At 46.6% G+C, this 17495-nt stretch overlaps 1 protein-coding gene across 7 annotated transcripts in view; it reads left to right on the forward strand.

The window, feature by feature from the left end:
• Window positions 1-16502, forward strand: part of LOC122751919 (CYFIP-related Rac1 interactor A-like) — a 31440-nt gene extending 14938 nt beyond the window's left edge. For all 7 annotated transcript variants that reach the window (XM_043999163.1, XM_043999160.1, XM_043999162.1 and 4 more), the window contains 9 exons: window positions 5092-5213; window positions 5308-5413; window positions 10281-10417; window positions 11285-11362; window positions 12155-12271; window positions 12731-12810; window positions 14036-14162; window positions 14366-14436; window positions 15687-16502. In XM_043999163.1, coding sequence (XP_043855098.1) covers window positions 5092-5213; window positions 5308-5413; window positions 10281-10417; window positions 11285-11362; window positions 12155-12271; window positions 12731-12810; window positions 14036-14162; window positions 14366-14436; window positions 15687-15750 — 902 coding nt within the window. In that variant the 3' untranslated portion in view covers window positions 15751-16502. The remainder of the gene's footprint in view (window positions 1-5091; window positions 5214-5307; window positions 5414-10280; window positions 10418-11284; window positions 11363-12154; window positions 12272-12730; window positions 12811-14035; window positions 14163-14365; window positions 14437-15686) is intronic.
• The last annotated feature ends 993 nt before the right edge of the window (window positions 16503-17495 follow it).

Below are 17495 nucleotides of genomic sequence, written 5' to 3' on the forward strand. Positions count from 1 at the left end.
ATTATTAACTCACTGAATTAATACTATTCTTTCCAATAGTTATAATATTCCTGAGAAGGTGCTAGGCTCCCCCATCCACAGCTGAGGCCATCTACTCCCACCCCTTCATTTTAACACAGGAGGAAACCAGAGAGCAACTTTCCCAGGATCCTATAAGTAGTAAGTGGTGGGGCTAGGATTCGAATCCAGGCCCTTGTGGCTCCAGATGCAGTGGCCCTTTCATTGTACCATTCTGCCCTGATTGTTAGGAAATATGTCCTAACATCTTAGGTAAGTTTCTTTTTCACCTGTTTTCTGTTGTTCATTCATTCAGTTGTGTCTGACTCTTTGTGACCCCTTGGACCCTACTGTTCACAGGATTTTCTTGGTAAAGATACTGGAGTGTTTTGTCATTTCCTTTTCCAGTGGATTAAGGCAAACAGAGGTTAGGTGACTTGCCCAGGGTCACATAGCTAGTTGGTGTCTGAGTCTGGATTTGAACTCAGGTCTTCCTGACTCCAGGCCCAGCACTCTACCCACTAGAGCCACCTAGCTGCCTCCTACCTGTTTTCTATATCGTGTGCAGCTAGGATGCTGCAGGTCTTATTTTGAACGAGGTTGCTGGGGACTTTAGGGAGGAGAGAGGCTTGGACCCCAAGACCTTGGACCCTTAGTCCATCAGGGTCTTTATAATACTGGAGTGGTAAGAGATAGGGGAGCCAGATGTTTGCTGAAGGAAGATAGCCCACACTCTCTGTGCGTCCATCACGCATTCCCAGGGTTATAACGATGCGAATGCCACTTCCCTTCTTTCTCCTCCCGATCTCTCTCCAATTCTCTCTCCCCCCAAACCAGAGGCTAGTCAGAGCCTGAGAGATCCACAGTCTTGTTGGAGGGAGGTTTGGGGACGGGGGGCGGGGGGGGAGGGGGGATCAGGAAGGCGCCTGAAGTGGGCGGGAGAGAAAGAAGAGGAAGCAAATGGGAAGGAGAAGAAGAAAGAGGGAACTAGGAACAAAGAAAGCAGCTGACGTCATCACTGCGTCCTGCAGAGGGGTTGTCAGCCTGCTCTTTCTTTCCTTCTTGGAAGGCCTTGAATGTTAGACTTGGTAGTTCATATCATTATAGATTTAGAGACAGAAGAGACTTGAGCCATCACCTAGACTAAGTCCTCGTTTTACAGAGGAGGAAACTGAAGCCCAGGGAGGGGAAGAGATTTATCCAAGCTCATGTGGCCAGAGTCTCAGAGGCAGCACTAGAACCCAGCACAGCTGAATCTTTGCCCAAGACTCTCCCCACGAACTCCTTTGAAATGCCCATTCTTGGTGGCAGCAAATCTTCATCCTTAAAAGAGTGGGGGGGACATCTGACATTTGGAAAGATTCCAAAACCATCCAAAGCATTTCATTTTGTGTATTTCAAAAGATTATTCCAGGGCAGCTAGGTGGCGCAGTGGATAAAGCACTGGCCTTGGATTCAGGAGGACCTGAGTTCATATCCAGCCTCAGACACTTGACACTTACTAGCTGTGTGACCCTGGGCAAGTCACTTAACCCTCATTGCCCCACCCAAAAAAAAAAAAAGATTATTCTGAGAATGGGTCCACCAGACACACAAAAATAGGTTAAGAATTTCTGTTCTAGTCCAAGTCTCTCATCAGATCTCATGGTTGACATTTAACTGTGCTTTGCTACCGACCACAGCTCTGGTTTTGCTGAATAGAGACAAAGCCTTGGAAACTTTCTTGGGGATCAATGAATGCATCGGGCTTTGATAAAAGCCTAGGCTGGAAACTGACCCCAGTATCAGAGCTGGAAACATTAGACCAAAGGAGGGGGAGGAATTTGCCTGAGACATCACAGTGAATGATGAGCGGCATCAAGTCTAGAAACTAGAGTCACAGAGATGGAAAGACCTTAACCAGGGATCTTCTAAGCTAGACCCTTCATTTTATAGAGCGGACTGAGAACCAGGGAGAGAGAGAGAGTCAGGGACTTACATGCCAGGGACCTCCGCTGAGTCAGTGGCAGGGTTGGGGCTGAACTAAACATCCCAACTCCTTCCTAGTATTCTTTCCCTTCCCCCCACCCCAATGCCTCCTCCTTTGCACAGCCTCCCCTTATTAGCTTAGCCTGCCCTCTGTTCTGAAGAGATCGGAGCAGCACAGCCAGGACCCTCCTGCCTCCTAAGGCCCCACCCAGTAGGGGAGGCCCAAGCAAATAGGGGTCAGGGTGGGGAGCCACAGAGAAGGGATTCTGGGACAGCTTTCTGCTCTCACTCAGGTAACAGGGCATTCCTGTCTAGAGTAACCCCTGTCCCCCAGCCTCTGAACAAGAACATAACCTATTTCTATGGTACTTTCAAGATTTACAAAGCTCTTTCCTCCTCAACAACAGCATAAGGCAGCTCAGACAAGTATTAGCCCCATGTTACAGATGAGAAAACTAAGACACGGAAGAATAACTTCCTTAAATTCCCACATTTCTTTCCAAAGAGCCAGAGGAGAAGCAGGTCTTTAACAAACATAACAAGTCCCATCAAGGTAGAAAATACAGTGGGGGTTTGTCCCCATTTTACAGAGTCGGAAATTGAGGCCCAGTGAGGGGAAACAACTTGTCCAAGTGACACAGTGAGTCAATGCTAAGGTCAGGACTCTGGACTTCCTCTAGCTTCCATCCATCTCAAGGCCTCACACCAGAGTCATCCCATTTCCACTGATCTTGGTAGGTGTGGGATAGGGGTCCACAAGGGAGAAGGAGGGAAGGAAGGCCTCCCTTTAGAGGAGAAGAGTGGCTCTCTCTCTTTCCTTGCCAGCTCTCGATTTTCACTGTTCCTCTCTGCCAATGCTCATTACCACATTGGGGACGGGAAGAGACTGCAGTGCATCAGCCGCTAGACAGACAAACAGGCAGATGGATGGAAGGACAGACTTCACCATTTCAAGCCTCCTGAGTGTCAGCAAGGCCCTGGATCCCCCCCCCCCAGTTTGATGCCACTTTCCCAGTAGGCTTCTCAGGGCCAGAGGACCATGCTATTGACTACTTAGGATGGCCGTCCCTCTTTACAGTTTCCAAATTTCAAATTTCCCATTTCATGGTGATGTTCTTAAGGGTCTCCCAACAACTTTATGAGTGGGCAGGGACTATTATATCTTTTTTTTTCAGTCATGCAAAACATTTCCATGTTAGGTTGTGAAAGAAAACAGACCAAAAAAACCTCAAGAAAAATAAATTTTTAAAAAATTAGGGGGCAGTTAGGTGGTTTAGTGGATAGAGCACTGGCCCTGGGTTCAGGAGGACCTGAGTTCAAATCCAACCTCAGACACTTAACATTTACTAGCTGTGTGACCCTGGGCAAGTCATTTAACCCCAATGGCCTCACTAAAAAAAAAAATTATGCTCCAAACTATTATATCGTTTTATAGATGAATAAACTTAGGCCCAGAAAGAAGCGAGTTGGTCACAGTGGTTCTAAGGCATATGGCAAGGAGTCCCCAATTCCCAGGCTGGGGTTCTTTCCCCTTCTTAACTCTAGCCAAGGCTCCAGATCAGGATAGTCTTTACTCAGGAGGAAACCAAACTCCTAGAATGTAGAATGTTAGAGCTTGAAGAGACACAAGGACACAGAATGTCAGAGCTGGGAGGAGCTCTAGAACACAGAATGTCAGAGCTGGGAGGAGCTCTAGAACACAGAATGTCAGAGCTGGGGGAGCTCTAGAACATAGATTGTCAGAGCTGGGAGGAGCTCTAGAACATAGAATGTCAGAGCTGGGAGGAGCTTAGGACACAGAATGTCAGAGCTGAGAGGAGCTTAAGACCCAGCATGTTGGAGCTGGGAGAGAACTTAGAATATAGAAAGTTGGGGCAGCTAGGTGGCCCAGTGGATAGAGCACCGGCCCTGGAGTCAAGAGTACCTGAGTTCAAATCCAGCCTCAGACACTTGACACTTTCTAGCTGTGTGACCCTGGGCAAGTCACTTAACCCCAATTGACTCACTAAAAAAAAAATTAAAAAAAAAAAAGAATATAGAAGGTGGACAGGACTTTAGAGATCATCTTGGGGAAAAGATTTGCCCAAGCTCCTAAAGCTCATCAGAACTGGGACTAGAACCCAGGCCTCTAGACCTCCAGGGCAGCACAATTTCTGCTGCCTGGTCCTACCACTGAGGAAAATTAGCCAAGGAAGATGCTATCTTTCAGGAAGGAACATTGAGTTCCTGTGGAGAAGTTCGGAATCCCTTAATTCTTCACTTCTTCACTTAACTCTCCATGTAGGAGTCTCCAAGGGCAAGGCACAAGTCATTTCCTCCTGCCTATGCCAGAGAAGCAGAGGCAGAGTTGGGCAGGAAGTGAGGTTTGGGGGCAATACAGGAATTGGGGCTGGGGTGGTGGGTGAGGGGGGTTGAAAGCAAGGGCTTTGTAGTGCTTTGGAGGGAGAGAAACAGGGTTCGGGCTCCCACCAGGAGGGTAGAAGGTTCATCCCAAGCAAATATGTTGCCTAGCTACTTGAGTTCTTTTCACATGAATCTGTTCTGTTCCATTTATTTTTCTCCCCCCCCCCCCCCGGCCGGGGCAATGAGGGTTAAGTGACTTACCCAGGGTCACACAGCTAGTGAGTGTCAAGTGTCTGAGGCCAGATTTGAATTCAGGTCCTCCTGAATCTAGGGCCAGTGCTTTATCCACTGTGCCACCTAGCTGCCCTGTTCCATTTCTTTTTCAAGGTTTCCCTCCCCATTTTCAGGACATGGGTTGTGGAGATGCTTCAAGCAGTGACAAGGGAGGGGACGGGGGGGGGGGAAGCGATGGAGAGATGACCTGGCCAGAGGAGGGGGCCTTTGTGGAAATAGCTCACTCACTTTTAGGCAGGAAGCCTATGGGAAGGCACCTGGAAGACAAGAGCGGGCCCAGCTCTGGACAGGGTGTGCCTGGATGAGCCACCAAGCTACTGTAGCCGCTTCCCAACCATGGATCCCATCTAATGTCCAGACTTGGGGATGAGAGAGGAAAGGGGGTCCAGGGGGCCTTGCTGCTGTCCAGCAGTAGTGACTGGCCAGCCTGGCCTCCGTGGGCCCACAGGCCCAGAAACTGAAGTGGCTCTTTCTGGGTGGTCCTCATAGATGCACAACCCACAGAAGCGGAGACAGCTGTGTGGAACCAGGTCAGCGCTGTCCTGGAGGAAGCCCAGGGCATCTTGGCAGAACTGCAGTCCTATACAGGAGCTGGCCAGGAGATTCGTGAGGTAGGGACTCCCGGGCTCCCTCCGGGCAGAGGGGTCTTGGATCAGGACGGGCCTGGAGTCACCCTCCCTCAAGCTCCTGACTTTCTATCCACAGGCCATCCAAAACCCAACGGACCTCCCACTCCAGGAGAAGGCGTGGAACGCAGTGTGCCCACTTGTGGTCAAGCTCAAACGCTTCTATGAATTCTCCCTTCGATTGGGTAAGGATCCGACCAGCCCAGGAGGCTGCGCCCAAGCTGTCCCTGCCCTGGCTTCCGGGCCCTGCCAAGTTCATCGAACTCATTTCCATCCCTCACACAGAGCAAGCACCCAACAGAGGAGCTGGATTCCATTTAGCAGCTGTACTGTGATGGGTCCCACTGTGTGCAGTGCTGGGAGCTGGGGAGGAGGGGGGGAACAAGGCAGGGGTTGGGGGTCCCAGAGGGACACCACCACAGTAGGGGACTGAACGGGAGTGTGATCAGGTCATGGGAGGGGTGATCCTAATTCAGCTGGCTTTGGAGTCCATATCAGGGGCTCATTCACACCCCAGCTTGGTCACTTCCTGGCTGGGTGGCCCCTCCCCTCTTCAAGCCTTGGTTTCCTTTTCTGTAAAATGAAGGGATTGTTCCTGAGGGTCCTTATAGCTTCTAAATCTATGATCCCATGAGCTTCCCATGAGGGAGGGAGCAGGGAAAAAGCTTCCTGGAGAATGCAGCATTTGTATGGGCCTCAGTGAATGAAGAGAATTTCTATCAGCACAGATGGAGTGTAGGGAAAGGTCGTTCCTGGTTTAATGATATCTAGCATTTATACAGTACTTTAAAGTTTGCAAAGTGCTTTAGAAATATTATCTCATTTGATTCTCACAATAAACCTGGGAGGCAGATGCTGTTATTGTCCCCCAACTGAGGCAAACAAAGGCTGCGACTTGACCAGAATGATACAGCTAGTAAGTGTCTGAGGCAAGATTTGAACTCAGGTCCTCCTGACTCCAATTCTAGATGCTCTACCCATTGCACCACCTAGTTGCCTTTGATTAAAGAACAGAATAAGCAAAGGGCAGAAAAACCTGAGGTGTTTTGGTGACCAATGTGTTGTTCAATCTGTCTTTCCTTTGATAGAAAGAAACCTGCTTTTCCTCTAAGGCATTCACATTCCTCCACATAAGAGACCATTCCTCCTACCATTACCTCCTCCCCTTCTCTCTCCAGCCAGGAGGAGACATCTGGGTACACTCCTTACTCCCTACAGCCAAATGGACAGTCTATTTGTCCACTTTCATCCCTCCTTCAAAGACCAAACTGCCATGTTCTAGCACCTCATCCTTGCTGCTATAATTTACCAACCTCCAGATCAACTTTCTCAATGACTCTCCACCCTCTCCCTTGCCATCATACTTGGGACTTCAAGATTTGTTTGGACAACCCTCTGAACAACCTAAAATCCCAGTTCCCCAACCTCTTTTTCCTCCTTCTCTGCCCCATTTCAGTTATATTTCATCAACGTGACAGAATTGGGCCACCTCTGAGACCGAGGACTTTGAAACTCCACTCTGACCACAGCCTCCTTTTCTTCTACCTCTCTCACTCCCTGTCTTACTCTTTGCCCTTGCCCACTTTGCTTTGATTGGTCCCTCATGCTCCTGTGCCTGGGCTCCATCAGCTTCCATACCTACCTCAAGTCCTCTGACCTCATGTTTTCTTTTCTTCAGGACCAAGAAGCTTTTTCTGTTTCCCCTTTGGTAACAATATAGCCTCTCCAGCTTCACAAACACTTCATTAGAACTTCTCTGATGCACTTATCACATCATTTTTTCTTTTCTTTTAAAAAAAAGATTTATTTTACATTTTTAAAAAATATGAGTTCCAGATTCTCTCCCTCTCTCCTGCCTGCTCCCACTGCCACTGAGAAAGCAAGCCATGTGATGTCAGTTATATATGTGAAATCATGCAAAACATATTTCCATATTGGCCATATTTTCCCCAAAAGCAATAAAAGTAAAGCAAGAAATTTATAGTTCAATTTGCACTCAGAGTTCATCAGTTCTCTCATTTATCATCATGAATCTTTTGGAATTGTCTTGGATCATTGTATTCATCATTCTTACAACATTGTTACTGTGTACAATGATCTCTTCGTTCTCACTTCACTTTGCATCAGTTCATATAGGTCTTGCCATGTTTTTCTGAAACCATCCTCCTCATTCCTGATAGCATAATACTATCCCATCACAATCATATGCCCCATCTTGTTCAGCCATTCCCCAGTTGATGGGCATCCCCTCGATTTCCAATTCTTTGCCGCCACAAAAAGAACTACTATAAATATCTTTGTACATATAGGTCTTTTTCCTTTTATCTCTTTGGGATATGGATACAGTAGTGATGTTGCTGGGTCAAAGGGTATGAACAGTTTTATAGCCCTTTGAAGTAGTTCCAAATTGTTCTTCAGAATGGTTGGACTAGTTCACAACTCCATCAACAATACATTAGTGTCCTATTTGCTCTCATTCCCTCCAGTATTTGTCATTTCTGATAGGTATGAGGTGATACCTCAGAGCTGTTTTAATTTGTCTTTCTCCAATCAATAGTGATTTAAAATATTTTTTTCATGACTATAGATAGCCTTGATTTCTTCTTCTGAAAACTTCCTGTTCTTATCCTTTGACCATTTATCAATTGGTGAATGGCTCTTATTGCTATAAATTTGGCTTGATTTCTATATTCTACATATTTGAGAAATTAGGTCTTTTATCAGAAAAATTTGCTGTAAAATTTTTTACATCACTTCATTGTCTATGGTACCTTTTAGCAAAATATAATTTCCCTGATTATCCTGCTTAATTATGCCTACTTTTGCTTTTGCTTTGTCTGAGATCATTATTTTTGTTTTGTTTTTTGAGTTTTAGTGAGGCAATTGGGGTCAAGTGACTTGCCCAGGGTCACACAGCTAGTAAGTGTCTGAGGCCAGATTTGAACTCAGGTACTCTTGAATCCAGAGCTGGTGCTTTATCCATTGCTACCCTTGTCTTTTTTTTTTTTTTTTTTAGTTAACATAATGGTGCATATTACCGTTTTCTGTGTATGTGTCATAGGTAGCTAGATGGCTTAGTGGATGGAGTGCTGGGCCTGGAGTCAGGAGGACCTGAGTGCAAATCTGACCTCAGACACTGCTAGCTGTGTGACCCTGGGCAAGTCACTTAACCCTGTTTGCCTCAGTTTCCTCATCTGTAAAATGAAGTGGAGAAGGAAATGGAAAACCACTCCAGTATCTTTGATAAGAAAACCCGAGATGGGGTCACAGAGCGTCAGACACAATCGAAATGACTGAATAACAACAAAAATATGTGTGTTAGAGTCCTTCTACCAGGCTCTGAACTCTTTTTTATCATAAAAGTATTTTATTATTTTCTAGTTACATGTAGAGATAGTTTTTAACATTTGTTTTTATAAGATTTCTAGTTTCCATTTTTTTCATTCCCTCCCCTCCCTCCCCCCTTCCTAAGACAGCAAGCTATCTGATATAGGTTATATATGTAAAATCACATTAAACATATTTCTGCATTAGTGCTGTGAAAGAAGAATGAGAGCAAAAGGGAAAAGCCTCAAAAAAGAAAAACAAAAAAAAATAGAGATAGTATAGTTCAATCTGCATCTATCTTCCACAGTTCTTTTTTTTTTTTCTGGATTTGGAGAACATTTTCCATCATGAGTCCTTTGGAACTATCTTGGACCATTGTATTGCTGAGAAGAGTCAAGTCTATCACAGTTGATCAACACACAATGTCGTTGATACTTTGTACAATGTTCTGCTCATCTCACTCAGCATCAGTTCATGCAAGTCCTTCCAGGTTTCTCTGAAATCCGCTTGCTCATCGTTTCTTACAACACAATAGTATTCCATTACATTCATATACCACATATACCACAACTTGTTCAGCCATTCCCCAACTGATGGGCATCCCCCTCAATTTCCAATTCCTTGCCACCACAAAAAGACAGGCTCTGAACTCTTGTTGTTGCTCAGTTGGTTTGCCAGCTAGTTAGTATCTGAGGCCACATTTGAACTCAGCTCAGCGTTCTATTCACTGAGCTACCTAGATGCCCTCTAAACGCTCTCTCTTTTTTTTTTTTTTTGTGAGGCAATTGGGGTAAAGTGACTTGCTCAGCGTCACACAGCTAGTAAGTGTCAAGTGTATGAGACTGTATTTGAACTCAGGTCCTCCTGACTCCAGGGCCTGTGCTCTATCCACTGTGCCACCTAGCTGCCCCTACCCTCTAAACTCTTACCCAAACTGTGTTTCCTCCTGCCCCTCACTGTGCCTAATATAATGCTGTATACAGAGTAAGAGTAGACAATATATGTTTGTTGCAGTAAAAAGGTGTGCAGGAGATGTGGGTGGAAGGTTGAGATAAGCAAAGATGGATGAGCTGACCATCCTGAGACTGATTCCTTGGGACTAATAATACAGCGCTTTATGACTTGCAAAGTGATAGACCTGAATTCAAATCCTGCCTCAGGCAGTTGCTAACTGGGTGACTCTGAGTAAGTAATTTCATCTCTTCCAGCCTCAGTTTCCTCATCTGTAAAACAGGGCTAATAATAGCACCTATTTTCCAGAGATGCAATGAGATAATACATGTAAAGTGTTTTGCTAACCTTAAAACACTATGTAAATGCTAGCTATTTTATTTATTTTCTTTTTTAAATTTTCTTTTGGGGCAATGAGGGTTAAGTGTCAAGCGTCTGAGGTCAGATTTGCACTCAGGTCCTCCTGAATCCAGGGTCAGAGCTTTATCCACTGTGACATCTAGCTGCCCTAGTTATTCTATTTAAAAGGAATCACAGACCTCAAAATTGAAAGTTCATCGACCTAGGCCCAGGGTTCTACCCATCCCAGTTAAGGTAGATGGCCAGTGATCTGCACAGGGATTCCTGCCCAGAGGAGGTGTGTGGACTCAGGACCTCCAGGAGCCCAGGTTGAGGTTCCTCAATGCTGGGGCCTTGGGGAAGAGGGAGAAAAGAGGCCCTGGCCAGGGCCAGACCCAGCATGTTGTTCTTTCTCTCCATGTTCCCCACCCCCAGAGAACGCCTTGAGGAGCCTCCTAGAAGCCCTCACCAGCCCACCCTACGCTCCAACGCAGCACCTAGAGAGGGAACAAGCCCTTGCCAAGCAGTTTGCCGAAATCCTACACTTCACACTCAGTTTTGATGAGCTCAAGGTAACCCCTGCGCCCCCAGGTATGGGGGAGAAAAGGAAAAGGGGGGAGGGCAGAGTTTTCTAGATATTGTTTGGCTCCTGCCCTGAAATAACCCATCCTGCACTTACACCTTCAGCCCTTGCCAGAGCATCAGAGGGACCCGGGACTGAAAGGTCAGCAGCATGGCTGGAGGAGTCTTGGCTGAAGGGTCAAAAGGCCTGGCTGCTAGTCCCACTTCCCCTATTTATTAAGTGTCTAAGTTTCCCCTGTGAAATGGAGAGCTTGAGCTAGGATTGCTCATTGACCTCAAAGAACTCTCCCAACCCTAACTTTGTATATTCTAATGTTCTATCTTAGGTCCTCCCTAGCTCTGATGTTTGGTGACCTAAGGTCCTCTCTAACACTAACATTCCATGTTCTAAGGGCCCTCCCAGCCCTGAGATTCTGGGTTCTAGGGTCCTCTCCAGTGCTGCCATTGTGTTCTAAGACCCATTCTGTGTTCTAAGGACCCTCCCAGCTCTGACATTGTATGTTCTAAGATCCCTCTCAGCCCTGACATTCTGGGTTCTAAGATCCTTTCCAGAAACAATCTCCTATGTTTGAAAGTCTCCCCTAGCTCCCATTAGGTGTGACCTCCTAATACAGCCTTGGGGGCTCAACCAGGCAAGCTTCCTGGGCTTGTCCAAATGCCCAATGGACACACAAAGCGTTTTTGCTTGCTTCTTACCTTGAAGAATGGACCCAAGCATACAGACCCGATGTGTGTTCTCCATTGCCCTTCTGCACTCTGGTCCCAAGATGGCTGGCATTTCAAAGCTGATCAAAGTGGTACCTGGGGGAAGGTAAGAGCGGGGCAAGGTGAACACCAAGGTTTCCTCCTTCTCTCAGATGACAAACCCTGCCATTCAGAATGACTTCAGTTACTACAGACGGACCATCAGCCGAAACCGTATTAATAACTTGCAGGTGAGATGGGGACTGAGCCAGGACAGCTGGGGGAGGGAGTCATGGACTGAATTTTCAGAGACCTAGTGATCTGTGAGGAAGCTTAGAGAAGGACCAGACGGCCCCGCTCCCAGCTTTGTCATTGTGGCCAGGAAACGTTGGACAAGTCAATGTCCCTCCCTAGGCCTGGTTTTCTCACCTGCAAAATGAGAGTGTTGGTCTAGAGAACCTACAAGGTCGCTTACAGTGCTGACATTCTATGTTCCAAGAGCCCTCCCAGGGGGTGGTCAGGTGGCACAGTGGATAGAGCACCAGCCCTGGAGTCAGGAGTACCTGAGTTCAAATCTGGCCTCAGACACTTAACACTTACTAGCTGTGTGACCCTGAGTAAGTCACTTAACCCCAATTGCCTCACTAAAAAAAAAAATCATGTTAACCAAGAGCTCTCCCAGCTGGGAAATTCTGGGTGCTAAGGTTTCTTCTATCACTGGCATTGTATGCTCTAAGGCCCTTTCCAGCTCCGACATTCTGTGTTCTAAGCTCTCTCTCTTGGCTCGACATTTTGTGGTTCTAAGTCACAAAATGAACTCTGCACTCACTCAACTTATCTATCCATGTCACAGTATCCTTGGTTCTGTTCTCAGTCAAGGTTGGACCCAGTTTGATCCTTTGCCTTGGGGACAGATCCCTCTGAGCCACTGGTGGGGGAATGAGGGTGTGAAAGTGGTAGATGCGGGTGGCCTCCCTCCCATCCCCAGAGCAGTTTCCTGGTGTGACCTGCACCTAGCACCATTTCCCTTTTGGATCTTGCAGCTGGATGCTGAGAGTGAAGTCAACAATGAAATGGCCAACCGAATGTCTCTCTTCTACGCAGAAGCAACCCCCATGCTCAAAACCCTAAGCAATGCAACCACCAAGTTTGTATCTGAGGTAAGAGCCCCAAGGGGTAGATCGGGGAGAGTCTTGAAGTCTATGAACAAGAAGAAAGTCTCTGGAGAAGGGGAGGCCACTGGGGCAAAACTACAGGTCCCAGGGCAGGCATGGTGGTCCCCTGGGTGGGATCTGAGAGATCTTTCCCTAATGGGCCCTTTTTAATAACACACCCACCCATGAACACAAACACATTCCCCTTACCACCCTTCATCTCCTCTTATGAGGCATCAGTAGCCACACCCGTCCTGGGAGGAGTGAAGAATAGTAAGACTGCCTAGCAGCCATGAGTGCCCAGATCTGGTTACGCACCAAAATCTATAGTGGGTCAAAGCAGCCAGATTTAGTGGCTTTCTCCAGTGAGGTGTGGTAGCACAGAACCTGAAAGGTTCTATTTGGTGGGGAATAGGAGAGGGACGCAAGTCAGGGGAGTGGCCAGGTCCTATTCTCTCCTCCCAGAACAAGACGCTCCCCATTGAGGACACTACAGATTGTCTGAGCACCATGGCCTGTGTCTGCCGGGTGATGTTGGAGACACCGTGAGTAGAGCCAGTACCCAATCTCCCTGCCTCAACCCTCCACCTCCAATCAGCCTGGCCATCGCAGTCAGGTAATAGAGAGCCATGTTGTTAGCAGGGCCCTCAGGAGCCAAGAAGCAGAAGGTCTTTAGCAGAGCCCACACCCCGATATCTGACTCTCTAGTGTGGATGAATTTCAGACTATGAGAACTGGATGGGACCTTAGAACCTAGAACGTTCAAGCTAAAAAAGATTTCAGAATACAGAATGTCAGAACTGGCAGAAACCTTAGATCATTGAATATCAGAGCTATAAGGAACCTTAGAACCTAGACCAGGGGGGTACAGTAGATAAGAGGAGAGTGTCGGACCTGGAGTCAGTAAGACCCGAATTCAAATTTTTCCTTGAATATTTACGAGCTGTGTGATGCTAGGCAAATTGTCCTCAGTCTCCTATAAGACCTACCTTACATAGTTGTTCTGATGATCCAATGAGATAGTGTATTTAAGTGTTTTGCAAACCTGAAAGTGACATGTAAAAATTGTTACAATTTTTTTTTGTTTTGTTTTGGGTTTTTTGGGGGTTTTTTTGCGGGGCAATGGGGGTTAAGTGATTTGCCCAGGGTCACACAGCTAGTAAGTGTTAAGTGTCTGAGGCCAGATTTGAACTCAGGTCCTCCTGACTCCAGGGCCGGTGCTTTAACCACTGTGCCATCTAGCTGCCCCAAATTGTTACAATTATAATTATTATATAGACTATTATTATTACTATTATAGCACTTGGACTGAAGACAGAGAGGATAGGCAATGAGAATATTTTAGAATATAGAAACATTAGGGCACAGGGCGTAGAACGTTAAAGACAAAAAGGAATTTCTGGCAGAACAGAAGAGCTGGGAAGTAACTTGGAAATCTCCAACCCGGGCAGCTAGGTGGCGCAGTGGCTAAAGCACCAGCCCTGGAGTCAGGAGGACCTGAGTTCAAATCTGGCCTCAGACACTTGACACACTTACTAGCTGTGTGACCCTGGGCAAGTCACTTAACCCTAATTGCCCTGCAAAAAACAAAAACAAACAAACAAAAAACAACAACAACAAAACAAAAAAGAAATCTCCAACCCTGTCATTGAACAGATGGGGAAATGAGGTCTAGAGAGATCATTGAAGACCTTCTCAAAGAGTCAGCAGCAGGACGGGACTGGGCTTCTTGCCTCCCCCCTTCACTTACTCTCCTCTCTCTCCTGACAGAGAGTATAGGAGCCGGTTCACCAACACTGAGACTCTGCTGTTCTGTATGCGTGTCATGGTGGGCGTCATCATCCTCTACGACCACGTGCACCCAGTGGGGGCCTTTGCCAAGACATCCAAAATTGACGTGAGTTCCCTCCCCCCAACCAGATTCCGAGATGGGTAGTGGCAGGCCTGGGACAGAGGCCAGAGGGGATGATGCTAGCAGGAGGGGCCCTTGGCGATAGGTGCCACACCTGAGAATTGGAGTAAAGCACTGTGCGGGGGGTGGGGTGGGGGGTGGCCTTGACTGGGCATCCCCCCCAACTCCATCCCTCCTTGTCTCCTCAGATGAAGGGTTGTATTAAAGTTCTAAAAGATCAACCTTCCAACAGCACCGAGGGGCTTCTGAATGCACTGAGGTGAGTCTTGACCAGAAAAGTAGATCCTCCACTGCTGATGGGGACAGGGAAATGAAATCCCACCAAGCTGCCCCCAAATTATGACACCTAAGGCGCCTTTTCTCCCCTCCCCCGCTTACATGCGAAGTGCCCCAGCATAGCTTCTCCAGGCTTTCTAGTCAACTAGAGCAAAGGCACTTCGTGAAATAGTAAAGGTTTACAATAGAATAGCCCATCCTCTCCCCCATCACTCCCCTCAAGGGAGGGAATAGAGGTCTGGTGAATGGGGGATGGGGAAGGTCTGGAGAGGAAATGGGAGACAATGGAATGTCTAGGAACCGGCACAACAGAGCCTGGTCCTGGTTCTGTGACTACAAGTAAGTCCTCTCAGCCTCTGGGGCTGAACTAAAAGGAGAGAATCAGACTGAGGTCTCTCCCAGCTCCAAGATTCTGCAGTCCTTGAGGTCATCAAGGCTTACTTCTCCCAACCTAGCGGAGAAGGAAACTGAGGCTGATAGAGAATTGCTTTGCTCAAGGTCACACGGGGATGAAATGGCAAGGCCAGGCCAGAACCTTCACTCTCTCTCTCCTGGACCATACTGCCCACTGGATTGCTGGAGAGGAGGAAGGTACCACATGTATTCAAGCATAACTTCCTCCAGGCTTAGGGGTCAAGGGGAGAGAGGGGGTGGGCCAGGCCCTGAGACAAGCACTTGACAAATATTCTGATCCTCAGGACAACCCTGGGAGGTGGGTACTATTATTATCTCCATTTTACAACAGAGGAAACTGAGGCAAACAGAGGGGGTTTTTTAGGTGACTAACCCAGGATCACACAGCTAGTAAGTGCCTGAGGTTAGACTTGAACTCAGATCTTCCTGACTCCCAGGCCCAGCACTCTAGCTGTCAAGAATTGATACGAGGGGCAGCTAGGTGGTGCAGTGGATAGAGCACCGGCCCTGGAGTCAGGAGGACCTGAGTTCAAATGTGACCTCAGACACTTAACACTTACTAGCTGTGTGACCCTGGGCAAGTCACTTAACCCTAATTGCCTCACTAAAAAAAAAAAAAAAGAATCGATACGAGAGTCCAGGAACTGGTGACAGGAAGACATGAGTTCCAATCACAGTTCTGATGCTTACTACTCACATGACCTTGGGCAAGTCCCTGCATCTCTTTGGACCTCAGTTTCCTCATCTAAAAAATGACAATCAATGAAGTCTCACATCCCTTCCGATTCCAAATCCTATGATTCTGTGGTCCTCCCTCAGGTACACCACCAGGCACCTGAATGATGACACCACCTCCAAGCAGGTCCGGGCCCTGCTTCAGTGAGACGCTTGTGGTGAATAGGGTCCTGACTCCAAAGCCCTGGGCTCCACCTTGAACTTCAGCTGAGTTTTAGTGTTGCCATAATGTGAATATTAAAAAACCATGACCATATTTCTCATTTTATAAAGGGAAAAGTTTAAAAAAACAAACTCAAAGACAGTTCCTCCCCCCCCACCTCCAGCTTCTCTTGATCACCTCCCATCCTGCCTGTCTCCCCCATTCCTGATCCCGTTGAACTCCAGGGGTGGGCAGCCGGCCCCCACCCCTTTTTCCCATGAAGATGATATGACTAGTTTATGCCTGCCTTTCCAGGAAACTGAGATAAGGTTGTCTGCCAGCTTCCACTTGGCCTTTCCCAGTTCTTCCTGTACCCATGATGGTGATTCCCGTGTTAGAGAAGGTCTGGGTACTCTCTCAAATTTGGACTGGTACTGTTCGGGCCCTGGGCACTGGACCTAGCAGGACTCAGGCCTTGAGCCTTTGGGACTCTTCTCTGGGCTTGAGTTGAAGTGTTTGTGGGAGGGAAAAAAGTCTTCCGTATTAAGACCATGAGATATTTATGTAAATAAGGTATGGGATACCTCGAGGGGGGGTTGACCTAAAGACAATAAACAAGTTTGTCTTCAAAAACCCCCACTGGGCCTCCAGGGGAAATGGTTCAGCTACATCTTTTAGATTTTTAATATAAACTATTAAAATCACTCACCTGTTGTTTTGTACATTTTTGTGTGAAATAAAATGACGTTTAATCTGTTCCTAGTGGAATGGGGGTAGCCTTTTAAAACCTATTTTCCATCAAGTATGGAAGGACCTTCCACTGGGTTGGCTAAGTAGGAAATGGTCCCTGAGAGAGTAGGGGGTTGTCCCCAGAGAACAGTGTGGAATGGCCTTTTTGTGTTCTAGGTTATAAGTCTAGCTCCTTGGTATTTCCTCTGCTGCACTCACTCATTCATCCATTCCTTTCTACATTCAACAAATATTTATTATATTTTACCTTCAAAACACTGCCATCAGGTAAATGCAGGTATACAGTCCTCATAGTAACATTTCTCAAGGTAGCACTTCAAGGAAGTTTCTTTTCATGGAAATAAAACCATACATGATTTTTAAAATTAAGCATGCCTTGATAAAAAGTTAAATTTTACTTATATTTATTAAACTTCTAACCCAAATTAAAGGAAGATAAAAAGAAATATAAACACTTGTGTATAGACTGGTGTTGACGCAGAAAATGCATTGGTAAAAAAAAAAAAGAAAGAAAGAAAAAAGAAAATGCATTGGTCAGTAGCTACTACTTAACTAAATTTAGTTTTATTTTCAACCATGAGGAACATCATTACCTTTTTTCCCCCTCACCTCTGGTGCTATCTCAGGGCAATTCATAGTTTCTAGTCATTTACTTGACGGCTCATCAGTATAAAGATGGTTAATTACCATCATTTTAACTGTGAGAGCTTCCTGTCCTATTTATAGCTTTTTCGGTTTTCTGTGCACATTTTAAAACACACCATTTAAAACAAAACAAAACAAAAACAACACTGAACATTATGCAGTGGTTTCCTACCCCTTGACCACTTTCATCTTCCCTCCTCCTCCCCAATCAGAAATAGTTACTAAGTAGCTCAGTTTAGAGACATTAAGATGATGCTGTTTTTCCTTCTCAGACGGTTACTGCTTCTAGTAGCAATGCTTTCATGGACTTGGCTTACCCCTATCTCATGCCTCTTCTACCATGGGAGGGGGACAGG

This window comes from Dromiciops gliroides, chromosome 3 (assembly GCF_019393635.1).
Source record: "Dromiciops gliroides isolate mDroGli1 chromosome 3, mDroGli1.pri, whole genome shotgun sequence".
NCBI classification, from domain to species: domain Eukaryota; kingdom Metazoa; phylum Chordata; class Mammalia; order Microbiotheria; family Microbiotheriidae; genus Dromiciops; species Dromiciops gliroides.